Source organism: Giraffa tippelskirchi, chromosome 12 (genome assembly GCF_054371585.1).
Source record: "Giraffa tippelskirchi isolate mGirTip1 chromosome 12, T2T-mGirTip1v1.2.pri, whole genome shotgun sequence".
Taxonomy (NCBI): Eukaryota; Metazoa; Chordata; class Mammalia; order Artiodactyla; family Giraffidae; genus Giraffa; species Giraffa tippelskirchi.
Genome location: NC_137286.1, coordinates 147,876,311 through 147,892,534, shown reverse-complemented (window position 1 = coordinate 147,892,534; position 16,224 = coordinate 147,876,311). Strand labels below are relative to the sequence as shown.

The window sequence follows — 16,224 nt, the reverse complement described above, 5'->3', positions numbered from 1 at the left end:
ATATTAGATTATTCATGTCCGAACAAAAGATTAGGAAACTTAAAAAAAAAATATATGTGCGAAATGGCAAGAGCCGTGTCCACAGAGGAGTCACTTCCTCTTTAGCTACTTAATTCCAGAACTCTTGGGATCTGGGGCTTGCTCAAGTGTTCCGGTGACATTTGGGAAAGAATGTGTTCTGCGGCAAAGGCCAGGACTTGGGAATTCAGATTTCTGAATTCTGTTCCCAGGAGCACCCAGGGGCCACCCAGTGACATGTGACATGTCAGTAAAACATCGGGTCCTAATTTCCTTATCTGTGAAATGGACATAAAAGGGGCTAACTTACTGTGGGCGAGCTATTTAATATTTGCTGGGAACCAGCTTGCTCTAGTGACCTAGAAAAAACAGGGACCGAGGTAGAGGCTGACCTCATTTCTATTTTTGGCTTCGGTGCTGACTCAGTGAGAAACTTGTAGGAATCAGCTAATCTGGTGCCGGGCCTCCGTGCCTTCCACGATGAAAACAAGAATTATAGAATCTTATCTGTGCTGGGGCTCCCGGTGATGCTGCCAGTGTTAACTGAGTACTGAAAATACACCACCCAGCACATTAGGAAGCTTTTCTGCCGATGTGCCTTTGACATCTCCTTCCCATCACATGCCAGGCCATTTGAGGATACTCAACTCAATGTTCGTTTACTTTTTAGCCAGCTGTTTGGAGCTCAGTTCTATTTTGGGCCGAATCTTCCCATATCTGAATCTAGGGAGGAGGTTGATCTGATGTCAGCGTACCGTCCATCTCCAGGAATTTGGGCTTCGCGTCTGCTGTCGTTTTAGGTGAAGAGTGAATGCCTTTAAGGAGCTTTACCCTTGGACACGTCTCGGCCTGGGAATGTTTTTCTTTCCCAGGGAGGACGAGCCGGAGCTCTGTGTCCAGGCCTCTGCAGGGCTCCAGGGATGTTTGCATCTGCTCTTCCTGGTTGGTCCCCGGATGCAGCTGGTCTTGGCGGCTGCACCACGCTGCAGGGCTTGGCTTTCTTTCCTCCACTTGGTCCTGTTTGATGGGATCCTCTAGAGTTAGACATCATTTGCTTCTTCCCCATTTATTCACACGCTGTTTCCAGCCTCCTGCCAACGACACCCACAATCCGTGGAGGCCCAGTGGATGGAGACTTCTGTTCAGAGCCACATTTCTACATTTCAGAAAAATGTTGGGACTTCCCTGGTGGTCTAGTGGTTAAGAATCTGCCCTGCCAATGCAGGAGCCACAGGTTCGATCCCTGGTCCAGAACATCCCGCATGCCGTGGGGCAGCTGAGCACACTGCCGCTGCTGAAGCCCGGGCACTCTGGAGCCCGCGCTCTGCAACAGGAGAAGCTGCCCCAACGAGAGCCCCCGGGCACCACAGCTGGAGAGTAGCCCCCGCTCGCTGCAACTAGAGGAAGCCCGTGTGCGCAGCAACGAAGACTCACTGCAGCCAGAAATAATAATAAATATGTTTTTAAAAATGCACAGGCACATAATTCACTCTGGGACTTGCAAGTCCTGAGTGGTTTGGAAAGGAGGATGACTTTGGGAGTTTTTGTTCTGTGTTCTTTCATTTATGCAAAGTTGAAAATCTTCAAGTAACTCTTGGTAATGTGCTATTTGGGGAGGGTAAATGTTTGTTTACCCCCAGGTGGCTTCCCAGTTGGCACTAGTAGTAAAGAACCCTTCTGCCAATGCAGGAGGTGTAAGAGATGCAGGTTCCATCCCAGGGTTGGAAAGATCCCCTGGAGAAGGGCATGGTAACCCGCTCCAGCATTCTTGCCTGGAGAATCCCATGGACAGAGGAGCCTGGTGGGCTACAGTCCACAGGGTCGCAAAGGGTTGGAGTCGACCGAAGTGACTTAGCATGTGCACAAATGTTTGTTCTGTATAGCTTGTCAGTTTATTTTTCCCCTTTGAACTAACGTAACTATGGGGGAAGTAAGGAATCCTTTCTATAATCTCTGACATGCCTTCTATTTTTTAAAAATTGGCTAAAGATGCTTACTCAATTTGACCGTGACGTTGCACTGAAGTCCACATGCATGCTCAGTCGCTAAGTCATGTCTGACTCTTTGCGACCCCATGGACTGTAGCCCACCAGGCTCCTCTGTCTATGAGATTCTCCAGGCAAGAATACTGGAGTGGATTGCCTTTTCCTACTCTAGGGGATCTTCCAGGGATCAAACTCATGTCTCCTGTATTGGGAAACAGATTCTTTGCCACCACGCCACCTGGGTACAGAAGAGTCCATACACTGTGAAGAAAATAGGTTTTCTTGGATTCTTGTCCCCATTTTGGGCTATTTCCCATGGATAGCCTTAAGTGTGGCTGTTTTCTGCAAATATCCTTAATTAGGCCGCTGCGTTGTCCATGCCCCTACAGGAAGCCACGTTTCCAGGATCAAACGGCGGTACCTCATTTCTCCACATTCCTGTCCCGCTTGTGTTTCTTCTTGTTAGTTTCGTCCAGCCTGAATTACCTTCTTCCATCGCTTCATGTATTAATTTTGTTTTCATCTTTCAAGGGCCACCTCAAGGCCCAACATCCCAGTCTTTCTGAAACGCAGCCGCATGTGGACCCCAAATAATATTCATTATTTAAAAAAATAGGTTGAATTTCTTTTTGCTCCACGTGGGCAGAGACCGTAATTCAACCTTGATTCTACCTTTGCACACAGCCAGTTTTTAGAGAGGCTCAGGGAGGCCTGTCATCAGACTGTTGATGGCGCAGAGAAGTCTCAGCATCTGATGCTGAAACTCCGACTGTGAGCTTTGCCTCTGCACCCCTCGAAGGGAAGCCTTGACGGAGTTTGCTCTCAGAATCTCTGTGCCGTGTCTGTCAACACAGCATCACTCATCAAAGAGGTTATAAACAAAAAAAGTCCCCAACCATCCTAAACAATTTAGTGGAAAAAAAAATCCCCAACTATCCGTTGTTTTATTTGCCCAGCAAATTACTTAGCATTTGGAGTATAGTATATAGAAAGCATTGGGCCGGGGATCACCTGTGGACATTCCTGCCCTCAGAGGAGCCTAAAGACAGCAGAGACGTGTCTGATTGGGTCGCAGCCGGCAGCATCTTTTCTCAGACACTCTGGCAGGCGTGATGTGGGGTGATGCTGACCGAGGCCCATTTCTGCTGTTTCCTCCGCTCCCTCCCACCCGCCCTCCGTCTCACTAGCTCCTTCCTCCTCCACAGGGAGAAAGAGGCTTCCCGGGGTTACCAGGGGTCATCGGGTTTCCGGGAATGCAAGGACCCGAGGGACCGCAGGGACCACCAGGACAAAAGGTGAGCTTGGCCGTCGCGGGCGCGGGGCCGGGGGTTGGGCCTGAGACGGTGTGGGTCATCGTGTCGTGTCTGTTCCTTCCAGGGTGACACCGGCGAGCCTGGACTGCCAGGGACTAAAGGGACGAGAGTGAGTACAGGGGCCGCTGGGTCGGTTCCGCCTGTGGGCGGGCTCTGATACAGCGATGCTTCCGGGGGGGAGGGCTCGGGACCCCCTCCCCCGCCCGCCTCCAGACCGTCCGGGGCGTCTCTCCCGTCCCCCTCCCTTCTCTGGGCCCCTCTGTCCGCCTCTGTCCGCCTCTGTCCTTGAGCGCGTGGACAGCGCTGTCCTGGGAGCCAGGCTCCAGGGTGACGGACCCGCGTCCCCCTCCCCCAGGCAGGCCTGCCCCTCGACGGGCTCACTCCCTGTCCTTTCGACACCTGGCTTCCCCCGGCGGTCCTTCCTCAGGGGTTCCTGTGGGTGGGTTTCACCAGGGAACGGGGGGACGCGTCTCCAGGTCTTCCTGAAAGACGTCCTCGTTCAGTGTGAAAAGCGGTGATGTGTTCAGACCCGTGCCCCGTCTCCCTTCTTCACACTCTGCCCTCTTTGCTGTGCCCGCTCCTGGGACGTGCAAGCAGGGAACTCTTTGAAGGGAGAAAAATAGGAAGACACTGTAAAATGTAAACGTTTTAATTACGTTATTGTTACTTCGTGGAACAGGAAGTGTGCCAGGTAGCCAGCCTTGCTGGATCCTCCTTGGGGCAGAAGATAGCGGATAACATTGTAACTGTCCACAGTGAAGACCTGGATTTCAGCCAGGAAGAGCTCTGACTTTCTTCCCTCAGGGAACTGATTTATGCCTACCCTCTTCTTCCCAACTGTCTGAGATTTTACTGTAAATTCTCTCTTTGTCTATCTGCCTATCTATCCATCCACCCATTTCTGTCTGTACATCTATCTGTCATCGCCTAGAAATTACAAAGGATGAAACAAGGGCAGAGTTATCTTGTGGGTGTGTAGCCTTGATTTTAGAGGTAATTAATCACCAGGGTTTGATGATGAAGAGTTGCTACTGAAACTCCAGGTCATCTCCAGCCCACCCCTGGGCTGGGTCCTCAGACACCTCTGTCTGCTCGGGGTCGATGTTCCAAATGCCAGCAGTGAGGGTCTGACGTCCTTATCCAGGAGGGTGTGGTGGGAGAAATGGGTTCTCCCACACCCGATGAAAACCTTTTCATTTCCATCCCTACAGGGACCTCCAGGAATGGTTGGTTACCATGGAAACCCAGGACTTCCTGTATGTATCTAAAAGGCTTCTAGTTCCTTTGTGAGATGTTTGATGTGTGTTACAGTAGCATTGATGATTTTCTAACTTGCCTACTTGTTCATTTTGTAAATTGCAGGGTATTCCTGGCCAGGATGGTCCTCCGGGTCCCCCAGGGATTCCAGGATGCAACGGGACAAAGGTAAAGTTAGAGCTGGGTCCTCCCTGCTGGGTGCACGTTTATCTAACTTTGTACGTGGAGCAGCTGGGCAAAGTTGTCCTCCGAACACAGTTTAGTTGCCACAGTTGGGAAGTGACTTGTGTTACATCTTTCTTTGGTAAGGAAAAGTTTTCCCACGTTTAATGTTCAGGAAAGACATCATTAAGCCTTTCTATTTTGTAGACTTTTATTCTAAAGTTGCTTTCACCACGAAATTTCTCACCTCTATTACCAAAGCAAATAAGAAAATGCTAGTATTAATTCTTGTCCCTATTAAGTGTATTCTCAAATATATTTCTTCCATCATGAGGCAGTGCTGAGCAATGCTGCCCGTAACAACTTTCACACAGTGCCTTTCACCAGCAAAGGTAGCCTCCCTGAAGGGCAGGGCGGGGTAACTGCTGGGGCCTCTGGGATGACGTCCTGTTGGCCTGGCGGCCCTCAAGAGTGACTTTCTCTGTCCCCAGGGTGAAAGAGGGCCCGTAGGGCCGCCCGGTTTGCCTGGATTCGCTGGAAATCCCGTGAGTGTTGGGTTGTTCGATGAGGGTCTGGTCATTCCTCTCTGCTCGTTCAATTGCCTTTCCCTTCCCCCCCCACCCATATCTTAACCTTAATGTTCTTTTGAGGAAAACAAGACTAACAGCAACGTTTTCTTTTCTAGGGACCACCAGGGCCACCAGGAATGAAGGTGCGTCGTTTTATTTTACTGGATTCATTGCAGGCGTCTGTGTAAAACAGATGCCACAAAAAATAAACTTACTGTGAATCACTTTGGTTGACCGGTTGGTTGCCTGTTAACCTATTTGTCTAAACTCTGCTCCATTAAAAGAGTGCTGAAGTCCTGCGCACAGACTTAAATTTCAGAGTCTAAAGCTTCAGCACCAGGTCCATTTCTTCATAGGAAGTAAGCGGTGATGAGAAGCATAGTGTGAGGGGGAAATGTGGCAGACGTGGGTCCCTGAAACTCCCTGTCCTGAGCCCCGGGCAGCGCTGTGAGCAGGTCTCCGCAGAGAGAGCCAGTGGGGTGTGCGAGGGGACGCTTGTGCAATGTGTGTGCGCCATATGTATACAGCACACACATATGAGGATGGGTGGAGGGAGGGAGAGTTAAAATGCATACATAATATTGTAAAAAGGTTTATATATTGTGTAATACATAATACAGTGTACGTTGTTCTATAATATTTACTTATTATTCTAATATTTATATTACATATTAATCTAATTCTATGTATTTTGATACATAATATAATATAATTGCATAATATAATTACAATATGTTGAGATTCCTTATTTTGGGGAGGTGCATAGCTGTGAGGGTCGCAAGTCCACAGTCTGAGGGGCAGGGATGCAGGCTGGAGACCCAGGGAAGAACGTGGGTCTGGTTTTGGATGCAGTCTCCCATCTTCCTGGGAGTCAGTCTTTCTTCCTCTTAAAGCCTCAACCCCTGGGGTGGGTGGCCCCCAGCCCCTGCTCCCCCAGCGTGGAAGGTCATCTGCTTTATTACTTTAGTCCTTCACACCTGCAGATGTAAGTGTCCACCTCATCTGAAAAGGACCTCCCCGTCAACCTCAGCCTGCTGTTTGCCCGCGTCTCTGGGTGCTGGCGCCAGGCCGTTTTGGCACCTAAAACGCATTTCCCTGCTTTTCTGAACTTGGCCACGCGGGGTCTTGTCCTGAAAGATGACCCTTCTTTTGCGAGAGCAGCCTGTGGGCACAGCCTTTTGACCAGAGCTGAGCCCCTTCTAGACCCTCTCCTGCCCGGGGCCCGTTACGGGGCGTGTCCCACATCCCTGCGTTCAGCGGCCCACGCGCTCTGTCCTCGTGCTGGTCGTTGAGATGAGTGACCAGGGGAGACGGCCAGGCGGTTTATCCCAAGCGTAGGCGGCGGCTGAGCCCCAGACCTGGGCTGGTCCCACACCCGCGCTGCGTGCCCCCTACCCCACGGGCTCTCCGTCTCTTTCCATACACTTCAGTGTTTGTGACTTTCTCTTGTCTTCCGTCCCCTAGGGAGATCCAGGTGAGATTCTGGGCCATATACCAGGGACCCTGCTGAAGGGCGAGAGAGGCTTTCCTGGACAGCCGGGAGCACCCGTGAGTACCAGCTGAATGATTCCAAGCACCAGCTGAGTCTCCGCCTGGGCTGCGTCTTAATTCTTCTCTTTCTCGGTGATTTACAGGGTTCACCAGGTCTGCCAGGACTGCAAGGCCCCGTCGGCCCCCCAGGATTCACTGGACCGCCGGTAAGTCTGGGGGAGGGAGTCTCTCTCTGAGGCTGTCATTCAGAGAACAACTGTGTGGAGGTGTGAAGACTCATAAAATGGAATGAACACTTTGGCCTGGATGGGAGGGAGTTTAGGGGAGAATGGACACCATGTATATATACGGCTGAGTCCCTTTGCTCTCCAGCTGAAGCTCTCACAATGTTGTTAATCGGCTGTACTCCAATATAAAACAAAAAGCTGGACAAAACAACTTTACACACTGCTGATCTCTTTCAATTTGGATTCAAGAATGAATTTCTATTTTTTTAAAAAAAATTTATTTATGGTTTTAATCGAAGGATAATTGCTTTACAGAATTTTGTTGTTTTCTATTTAGTGGAGTATAGTTGACTTAACAATGCTGTGTTAGTTTCAGCTATACAGCACAGTGAATCAGTTATACATATATCCCCTCTTTGTTAGATTCTTTTCCTATGTAGGTCGTTACAGAGTATTGAGTGGAGTTCAGTGTGGTGCAGTGGGTTCTTATTAGTTATCTGTTTGAGCTTCTATCTTAAGGGAGTGTTTGATTGGTGTTTATGCCCCCAGAGCCGTGGGGATAGGATTATAAAGAGATGTCACATGTCACAGGCTGAGACATCCCCCGGGGCGACATGTGGATTACTCGTGGGGCCGCGAGGATGTCGGGGCATCCCGTGAGTGGGGGACGCAGAGACAGACGAGCAAGCTCCACCCTGGACCGTCACTTGTGGGAACACAGTTGCATCCAGGAGGCTGCCCTCCTGGGGGCTGTGAAGCAATGTTTGTAGTGAAGACTAGAAGCTGAGCCCAGAGATCAGCTTCCAGGAGGCTCTGCCCTGATATCAGCCTCCTTCGCAGCTGATTCTCGACAGAAGGGCGGCATCAGCTCCTCCTGCTCACACGTTCTGGGAGCAAGAGAGAGGTCATGTTAATGGCGCTTACTTGTGAGTGCCCCGTTCACTAGGAATGGATGATGTGAGCATGACATTCTCACGTGAGCCTGCCTGAGAGTCCGGGGCTTTGGTGGTGGGTTCATCCACTGTCTGATCCCCCAGCACACGCTCAGATAAGTGGGTTCCCCTGGGAGCCCCTGGGATTTGAGGGGTTTTCATCCCTGTTAGTAATTATCTTGGACTAATTTCTGGTTGCTCCCAAAGGTTAACAGTTCTGTAGTATAGGAAAAACATGTAATATCTAACAAACTATCATGTTAACCATGGCATCTGAAGATAACTGGTGCAAAAAAGCACACCAGGGTTGAACTGTGTTTAATTAAAATGCTCTGTCTTCCAGGGTCCTCCAGGCCCTCCTGGCCCTCCAGGTGAAAAGGTAAAGACTGTGTTTCATTTGTCTTTCCTTGGCGTTAGCGTCAGACTCTCATGACATTGCTGTAACGCATTCTTTACATCTCTGTAAAGTGTTTTGGGAAATTATAAGTTTTATATCTATCTCTATATTTAACATGTCTGTCCACCTATCCATCAATCCATCAACCTATATAACTTCTCTGTCAATTAATCCACTCATCTATGGATCTGTCAATTATTGATCTATTGATCTTTCCTCCTATCCATCTGTCAGTCATGGAATCATTGATGTTTTCCTTAGTTTTCTAAAGCTAGAGTTTAAAAATCTTGAATTTTTAAAAATGGTTTCTATGGGATTCTTTTTCAGTAATACTTTAGCAAAGCTTTTAATAGACATTGAATACAACATGATCACAACTTTCTTGAACGTATCAATATTATGTCTTTATGGGATGAAGCTATTGCTTTAAACATACCATCTTGTTGCATTTCATGTCGTATTTGTTTGAAAGTATCAATATATGTCTTTATGGGATATTCAGTTCAGTTCAGTCGCTCAGTCGTGTCAGACTCTTTGTGACCCCATGAATCGCAGCACGCCAGGCCTCTCTGTCCATCACCAATTCCCAGAGTTTACCCAAACCCATGTCCATCAAGTCAGTGATGCCATCCAACCATCTCATCCTCTGTCGTCCCCTTCTCCTCCTGCCCCCAATCCTTCCCAGCATTAGGGTCTTTTCCAATGAGTCAGCTCTTTGCATGAGGTAGCCAAAGTATTGGAGTTTCAGCTTCAACATCAGTCCTTCCAATGAACACCCAGGACTGTTCTCCTTTAGGATGGACTGGTTGGATCTTCTTGCAGTCCAAGGGACTCTCAAGAGTCTTCTCTAACACCACAGTTCAAAAGCATCAATTCTTCTGCGCTCAGCTTTCTTCACCATCCAACTCGCACATCCATACATGACCACTGGAAAAACCATAGCCTTGACTAGATGGACCTTTGTTAGCAAAGTAATGTCTCTGCTTTTAAATATGCTATCTAGGTTGGTCATAACCTTCCTTCCAAGGAATAAGCGTCTTTTAATTTCATGGCTGCAATCATCATCAGCAGTGATTTTGGAGCCCAGAAAAATAACGTCTAACACTGTTTCCCCATCTATTTCCCATGAAGTGATGGGACCAGATGACATAATCTTAGTTTTCTGAACGTTGAGCTTTAAGCCAACTTTTTCACTCTCCTCTTTTACTTTCATCAAGAGGCTCTTCAGTTCTTCTTCACTTTCTGCCATAAGGGTGGTGTCATCTGCATATCTGAGGTTATTGATATTTCTCCCGGCAATCTTAATTCCAGCTTGTGCTTCTTCCAGCCCAGCGTTTCTCATGATGTACTCTGCATATAAGTTAAATAAGCAGGGTGACAATATACATCCTTGACATACTCCTTTTCCTATTTGGAACTAGTCTGTTGTTCCACGTCCAGTTCTAAGTGTTGCTTCCTGACCTGCATACAGGTTTCTCAAGAGACAGGTCAGATGGTCTGGTATTCCCATCTCTTTCAGAATTTTCCACAGTTTATTGTGATGCACACAGTCAAAGGCTTTGGCATAGTCAATAAAGCAGAAATAGATGTTTTTCTGGAACTCTCTTGCTTTTTCGATGATCCAGCAGATGTTGGCAATTTGATCTCTGGTTCCTCTGCCTTTTCTAAAACCAGCTTGAATATCTGGAGGGTCACAGTTCATGTATTGTTGAAGCCTGGCTTGGAGAATTTTGAGCATTACTTTACTAGTGTGTGAGATGAGTGCAATTGTGCGGTAGTTTGAGCATTCTTTGGCATTGCCTTTCTTTGGGATTGGAATGAAAACTGACCTTTTCCAGTCCTGTGGCCACTGCTGAGTTTTCCAAATTTGCTGGCATATCGAGTGCAGCACTTTCACAGCATCATCTTTGAGGATTTGAAATAGCTCAACTGGAATTCCATCACCTCCACTAGCTTTGTTCGTAGTGATGCTTTCTCAGGCCCACTTGACTTCACATTCCAGGATGTCTGGCTCTAGGTGAGTGATCACACCATCGTGATTATCTGGGTCGTGAAGATCTTTTTTGTACAGTTCTTCTGTGTATTCTTGCCACCTCTTCTTAATATCTTCTGCTTCTGTTAGGTCCATACCATTTCTGTCCTTTATCGAGCCCATCTTTACATGAAATGTTCCCTTGGTATCTCTCATTTTCTTGAAGAGGTCTCTAGTCTTTCCCAATCTGTTGTTTTCTGTATTTCTTTGCATTGATCGCTAAGAAAGGCTTTCTTATCTCTCCTTGCTATTCTTTGGAACTCTGCATTCAGATGGGAATATCTTTCCTTTTCTCCTTTGCTTTTCACTTCTCTTCTTTTCCCAGCTATTTGTAAGGCCTCCTCAGACAGCCATTTTGCTTTTTTGCATTTCTTTTCCATGGGGATGGTCTTGATCCCTGTCTCCTGTACAATGTCACGAACCTCTGTCCATAGTTCATCAGACACTCTGTCTATCAGATCTAGTCCCTTAAATCTATTTGTCACTTCCTCTGTATAATCATAAGGGATTTGATTTAGATCATACCTGAATGGTCTAGTGATTTTCCCTACTTTCTTCAATTTAAGTCTGAATTTGGCAATAAGCAGTTCATGATCTGAGCCACAGTCTGCTCCCGGTCTTGTTTTTGCTGACTGTATAGAGCTTCTGCGTCTTTGGCTGCAAAGAATATAATCAATCTGATTTCGGTGTTGACCATCTGGTGATGTCCATGGGTAGAGTCTTCTCTTGTGTTGTTGGAAGAGGGTGTTTGCTATGACCAGTGTGTTCTCTTGGCAAAACTCTATTAGCCTTTGCCCTGCTTCATTCTGTACTCCAAGGCCAAATTTGCCTGTTACTCCAGGTGTTTCTTGACTTCCTACTTTTGCATTCCAGTCCCCTATAATGAAAAGGACATCTTTTTGGGGTGTTAGTTCGTAAAGGTCTTGTAGGTCTTCATAGAACTGTTCAACTTCAGCTTCTTCAGCGTTTACTGGTCAGGGCATAGACTTGGGTTACCGTGATATTGAATGGTTTGCCTTGGAAACGAACAGAGATCATTCTGTCGTTTTTGAGACTGCATTCAAGTACTGCATTTCAGGCTCTTTTGTTGACCATGATGGCTACTCCATTTCTTCTAAGGGATTCCTGCCCACAGTAGTAGATATAATGGTCATCTGAGTTAAATTCACCCATTCCAGTCCATTTTAGTTCACTGATTCCTAGAATGTCGACGTTCACTCTTGCCATCTCCTGTTTGACCACTTCCAATTTGCCTCGATTGATGGACCTAACATTCCAGGTTCCTATGCAATATTGCTCTTTACAGCATCGGACTTTGCTTCTATCACCAGTCACATCCACAGCTGGGTATTGTTTTTGCTTTGGCTCCACCTCATCATTCTTTCTGCAGTTATTTCTCCACTGATCTCCAGTAGCATATTGGGCACCTACCGACCTGGGGAGTTCATCTTTCAGTGTCCTATCTTTTTGCCTTTTCATACTGTTCATGGGGTTCTCGAGGCAAGAATACTGAAGTGGTTTGCCATGCCCTTCTCCAGGGGACCACATTCTGTCAGACCTCTCCACCGTGACCCGTCCATCTTGGGTGGCCCCACATGGCATGGCTTAGTTTCATTGAGAAACTAAGGATGAAGCTATTGCTTTGAACGTACCATCTTGTGGCATTTCATGTCGTATTTGTTAGATGATTTTGAACAAAGTAGACAATGCTAATAACGGAAGTTTGCCTTTTCATCAACAGGGGCAAATGGGCTTGAGCTTTCAAGGGCCGAAAGGTGAAAAGGTGAGTGCTCTTTGCCTTGAGGCATTTTCATGGCTAAAATCACAGCTCTAAGCAGGATAAGGTTTCCGCCTCTGGGCCTCCTCTTGGACCCTTATAACCACAGTCACCCTTCTCTGAACGTTCTTGCGTACGTTAGTGTTTTCCTGGAGTTTGCGGCTAGAATGCGCTGAGATGACTTCGTGTGGGGTCTGACCCACAGGTGCAGCTTTAGTGAGGCCCCTGTTCCTCCCTCTGTTCACAGCAGTCAGTCACAATGTCCTCAGGCAGTGACCAAGCCAGAGCTGGGCTTCGTTCTAAAAGGGTCAAGTGTAGGACGTGGCTGTTGGTGGCACAGCCACACTGGACGCTTAAAGACGAGGCCACTGTACCCGAGTTGGGAGGGAAAGAGCCTTGGAGGCAGGGAGGCACAGACCGGAACAGGCAGGCTCATCCTGGTTGAGAGAGAGGCGGGCTCTGGGCCCCTGATGCTCTGGGGGTTCTGTCCACCACTTTGCTTGGACCCGGCCGGTGAAACGCACTCTGAGGGCTGGTTGCTGGGATTGCGGCAGCGCCCAGTTCTCAAGCTGGTGCAGACGATGACCAAGTGGAGTGGGCGACCATGGGCCTCCTCTTCTCACCCCAGGTCTCCACCCCGCCTTTTCATAAACCTCAGAGTTAGGGATTCTGCAGCGGACGCAGTTGGAGGTCTGTGGAACTCAGTCGCTGCGTGGTGCTGAGGTTTCGGTACTTCCGCTTGCCAGCAGTGGGGCCTCCAGGAAGGAATCCCTGATGTTTCTCTGCTTGTTGGTTTACACGGAGAGTGCTTTCCCTCCAGGCACGACGAGGCGGCCAGGGTCCTCTCCTCCACGCCATCAAATGTGGCGGGCCGGCTCACGTGTGCCCGGGTGTATTACACGTGCTGTTTGTCTTGATGCACGGTCTGTGCACGTGTGCACACATCCATGTGTCCTCCAGGCGTTAAGTTCCATTGTTACGGGGTGGCGGCCGCCCTGACCGCGGAGCGGGACAGCCTTCTCCTGGCTTTGTAGCCTTAGTGGACCGTGTTCCTTTGGAAACCTGATTTTCTGCTGAGGCGAGGACAGGCTGCAACAGAACACAGTCACGTTTTTTAAACAGACGTTCCATTCTTGGTGTTTTTCCCTTCTGCCTTTCTCCTGCCTGTATAATCATTTTTATGCCCAATTAACCCCCAATTTTTGCCTCACCAGGGTGATCAAGGGGTCAGCGGGCCCCCAGGATTACCAGGACAGGCTCAAGTCATCACGAAAGGGGACACGGCCATGAGAGGCGAGAAGGTAGGGGCGGCCTGTGTCCAGCGAGCACTGCCTCCTAATCCTGACTGGCTCCCAAGGGATGAAGACAGACTGGGTCCAAGTTCAGTTCGGTTTCCAAGGGATAAAGACAGACTGGGTCCAAGTTCAGTGTCTCTGGTTCTGTTCACCCTGACCTGGAAGACAGGGTGTGGACTCCCCATCGCATAAGAAGTGAGCCTCTTGAGACAGAGGCAGCTGCCCCGGGCTGCAGCCAGTGGCTGGAGGCCGACCTCCCGTGTGAGGGTCACGTGGTGGGGGCGGCCGGGGCTGCAGGGGGAGCCAGCTGAGGGTAGGGGAGGGTCGGGTCCTCATGGACCAGGCGTGTTCACTGCGCCATCCTCACGTCCATCACCCAGTCAATCGCAGGAAGTGAATGCTTCAGACCAGTGTGAGTTTCTTGGTCCCTGTAACAGGAAAAGCTGTGTTTTTCCTTGTACCTGTTCATGCAGCCACTAGACAGTACTCATCTTTCTTTTATAACTTATTTTAGGGTCAAAAAGGTGAACCTGGACTTCAGGTAAGCACTAAAGTCTTGTTTATTGTTATTATTTTGTGTGAAAGACCGTCATGTATTGGATTTAGGTTACAAGCTTATTTCAACTTCCTTGTAACATTTACTTAATTTAGTAGTTTATTTAAATGTATGAACGAATCTAACCCTTTCTGTTTTTATCTGTTAAGGGGATGACAGGGATTGGAGAGAAAGGAGAACCTGGAAAACCAGGGCCCCGTGTAAGTGCTCCTGAAGTCCTCTCCTTCCTGGTGTGAAATCGTTTCACCCCCATTCCTAGGGTCACAGGGGCATGGACTCCAAGGGCTCTGGAGGGGGCTTTCTGGGGCCCTGGGAGCAGCAGTGAGGAGGTGGTCAGCATTAGAGGAGGGTCTCCCAGGTGACACAGCGGTGGAGAAGCCACCTGCAGTGCAGGAGACACGGGTTCCATCCCTGGGCCGGGAGATGCCCTGGAGGAGGAAATGGCATCCCACTCCTGTATTCTTGCCTGGGGAACCCCGTGGACGGAGCCGAGGCTTATTCAGAGGACCGCCCCTTCTCTCGCCAAGATAGCGCATCCGCTCCATCACCCCCTTCTCGGTTGGCCCCGCACCGAAAGCCACCTGCCCACCTGCTCAGAGCATCTGGGTGCCCCGGCGCTCAGATGCTTCCCACGCCCGGGTCCAGTGCCAGGAGACCCACCACCTCCAACAGCTGAGAGAGTTCAGTTTCTTCCCTGAAACGACACGTGGAAACCTCTGTGAACGTGAGGCAGCGGGGTATCAGCTGCCAAACACCCCCTTGCCAATCGGAAAACTTCCCTGGCGTCAGCTCAGCCGCCGGGTGCCATGATGTCATAGGAGACTTGGAGTGAACAACCTCCAGTTTTTAAATATTGGAAAGTCTTCTATTGTTGTAGCCCTTTCGGTTCATAGTGATTTAATGTATCGTCCATGACTTATTACTGTAGCGTGGCCAGTTCACCCAGAGGATTCGTACAGTGTAATAACTTGTATTTGATTTAAACCCTTGGTGTTAGAGCATAGCTATTACTGTTATTTATGCACTACTAATATTTAAATTTTTATTGTACAGGGAAAACCGGGCAAAGATGGTGAAAAAGGAGAAAAAGGGAGTCCAGTGAGTATTTCTCTGTGATTTTTAAAAAGCAAGCTGTTGCTCTTACTTGCTTATAATTGTTGTTGCTCTCTGTCCCATTTTAGGGATTTCCGGGCGATTCGGGGTACCCAGGACAACCAGGCCGAGAGGGTTTAAAGGTGAATAGTGACCCTACTTTCTTTTTATTTTTTGCCTTCATTTTGCTTAGCCTAGAAGTTTTTCCTAGAATAAAGGACCATGCGCTCAAAGAATAGAAATTAGGTATGTTCCCTGTGAGGAAAACACAACTTATTGGTTCTATCTGTGTGCATATGTTTTTAAAGAAAGAAATGTAAAATGTTCCACTCATTCAAGCTTTTATGTGTTTTTTGGGGGGAGTAGATTAATTTTCCCGAATTACAAAACAAAGAAAATGCAGGAAGATATAGAAAAGGAAACTTGTGTAATTTTTCTGTGATTCACTCAGAAATGGTCAGAATTCATGATTGTCCCATGTACACACACATACATGAGCTTTTAAAAAATGGGGCTCATGATCTAGCTGACTTTTCCCCTTGATGACACAGTGAGGATATATTCCAGCGTTGCGAGTGTGGTTATACGTCAACACTTGGGGTGCTCGTGCCTTTTTCTGCATGGTATTTGGATCTTTTCCATAGTTTTCTGATTTTAAGTATCTTTATCCACTTGTCTGGTCATTTCCCACCATAAATTCCTAAAATGTATAATTTTGGAGTTAATGTTTAGACCTCTTTTGGGGGAAGCTTTTGCCACATGAGATAAAATTGCCCTCAGAAGAAAGAACGCTTCATCAGCCTGGGGCCTTCCATCTGGCATCTGTTTGTTATTGAACTTAAACAAATACTTGCCAATCTGATACTCAGAGAAAACTGTGGTTTTATTTATTTTTTGTGTGTGGATTTATTTTTCTTTTTGAATCATGAGACTAGGTAATGTAAATCTCCACTAAAATAAGAAATGGATTGGAGATATTCATCTCTGGATTGTAAATACTCATCTCTAACAGTAGCGAGAGGACCTCAGGGTTTGCTTATCAAAGCTCGTGACAAAGGGAGAAATCTTTCTCTAAGGCTGTAACTTTATGAGAAAGGCAATTCTTATAGGCTGTAAAAAGT

At 47.9% G+C, this 16,224-nt stretch overlaps 1 protein-coding gene across 17 annotated transcripts in view; it reads left to right on the top strand.

Annotated features, from left to right (window-relative positions):
• The window catches only part of COL4A1 (collagen type IV alpha 1 chain), a 135,615-nt gene that overhangs the window by 76,875 nt on the left and 42,516 nt on the right, over positions 1-16,224 (top strand). For 10 of the 17 annotated variants that reach the window (XR_014071810.1, XM_081551880.1, XM_081551882.1 and 7 more), the window contains 15 exons: positions 3,209-3,298; positions 3,381-3,425; positions 4,528-4,572; positions 4,679-4,741; positions 5,227-5,280; positions 5,421-5,447; positions 6,769-6,852; positions 6,939-7,001; positions 8,298-8,333; positions 12,125-12,166; positions 13,375-13,461; positions 13,970-13,996; positions 14,161-14,211; positions 15,065-15,109; positions 15,193-15,246. Coding sequence is in view for 16 of the 17 variants with exons in the window: in XM_081551880.1 (XP_081408006.1) it covers positions 3,209-3,298; positions 3,381-3,425; positions 4,528-4,572; positions 4,679-4,741; positions 5,227-5,280; positions 5,421-5,447; positions 6,769-6,852; positions 6,939-7,001; positions 8,298-8,333; positions 12,125-12,166; positions 13,375-13,461; positions 13,970-13,996; positions 14,161-14,211; positions 15,065-15,109; positions 15,193-15,246 (813 nt within the window). In the remaining variant the exon portion in view is untranslated. Of the gene's footprint in view, positions 1-3,208; positions 3,299-3,380; positions 3,426-4,527; positions 4,573-4,678; positions 4,772-5,226; positions 5,281-5,420; positions 5,448-6,734; positions 6,853-6,938; positions 7,002-8,297; positions 8,334-12,124; positions 12,167-13,374; positions 13,475-13,969; positions 13,997-14,160; positions 14,212-15,064; positions 15,110-15,192; positions 15,247-16,224 lie in introns of all 17 variants that reach the window. The other 7 variants (XM_081551887.1, XM_081551891.1, XM_081551892.1 and 4 more) reach the window with 2 other exon arrangements.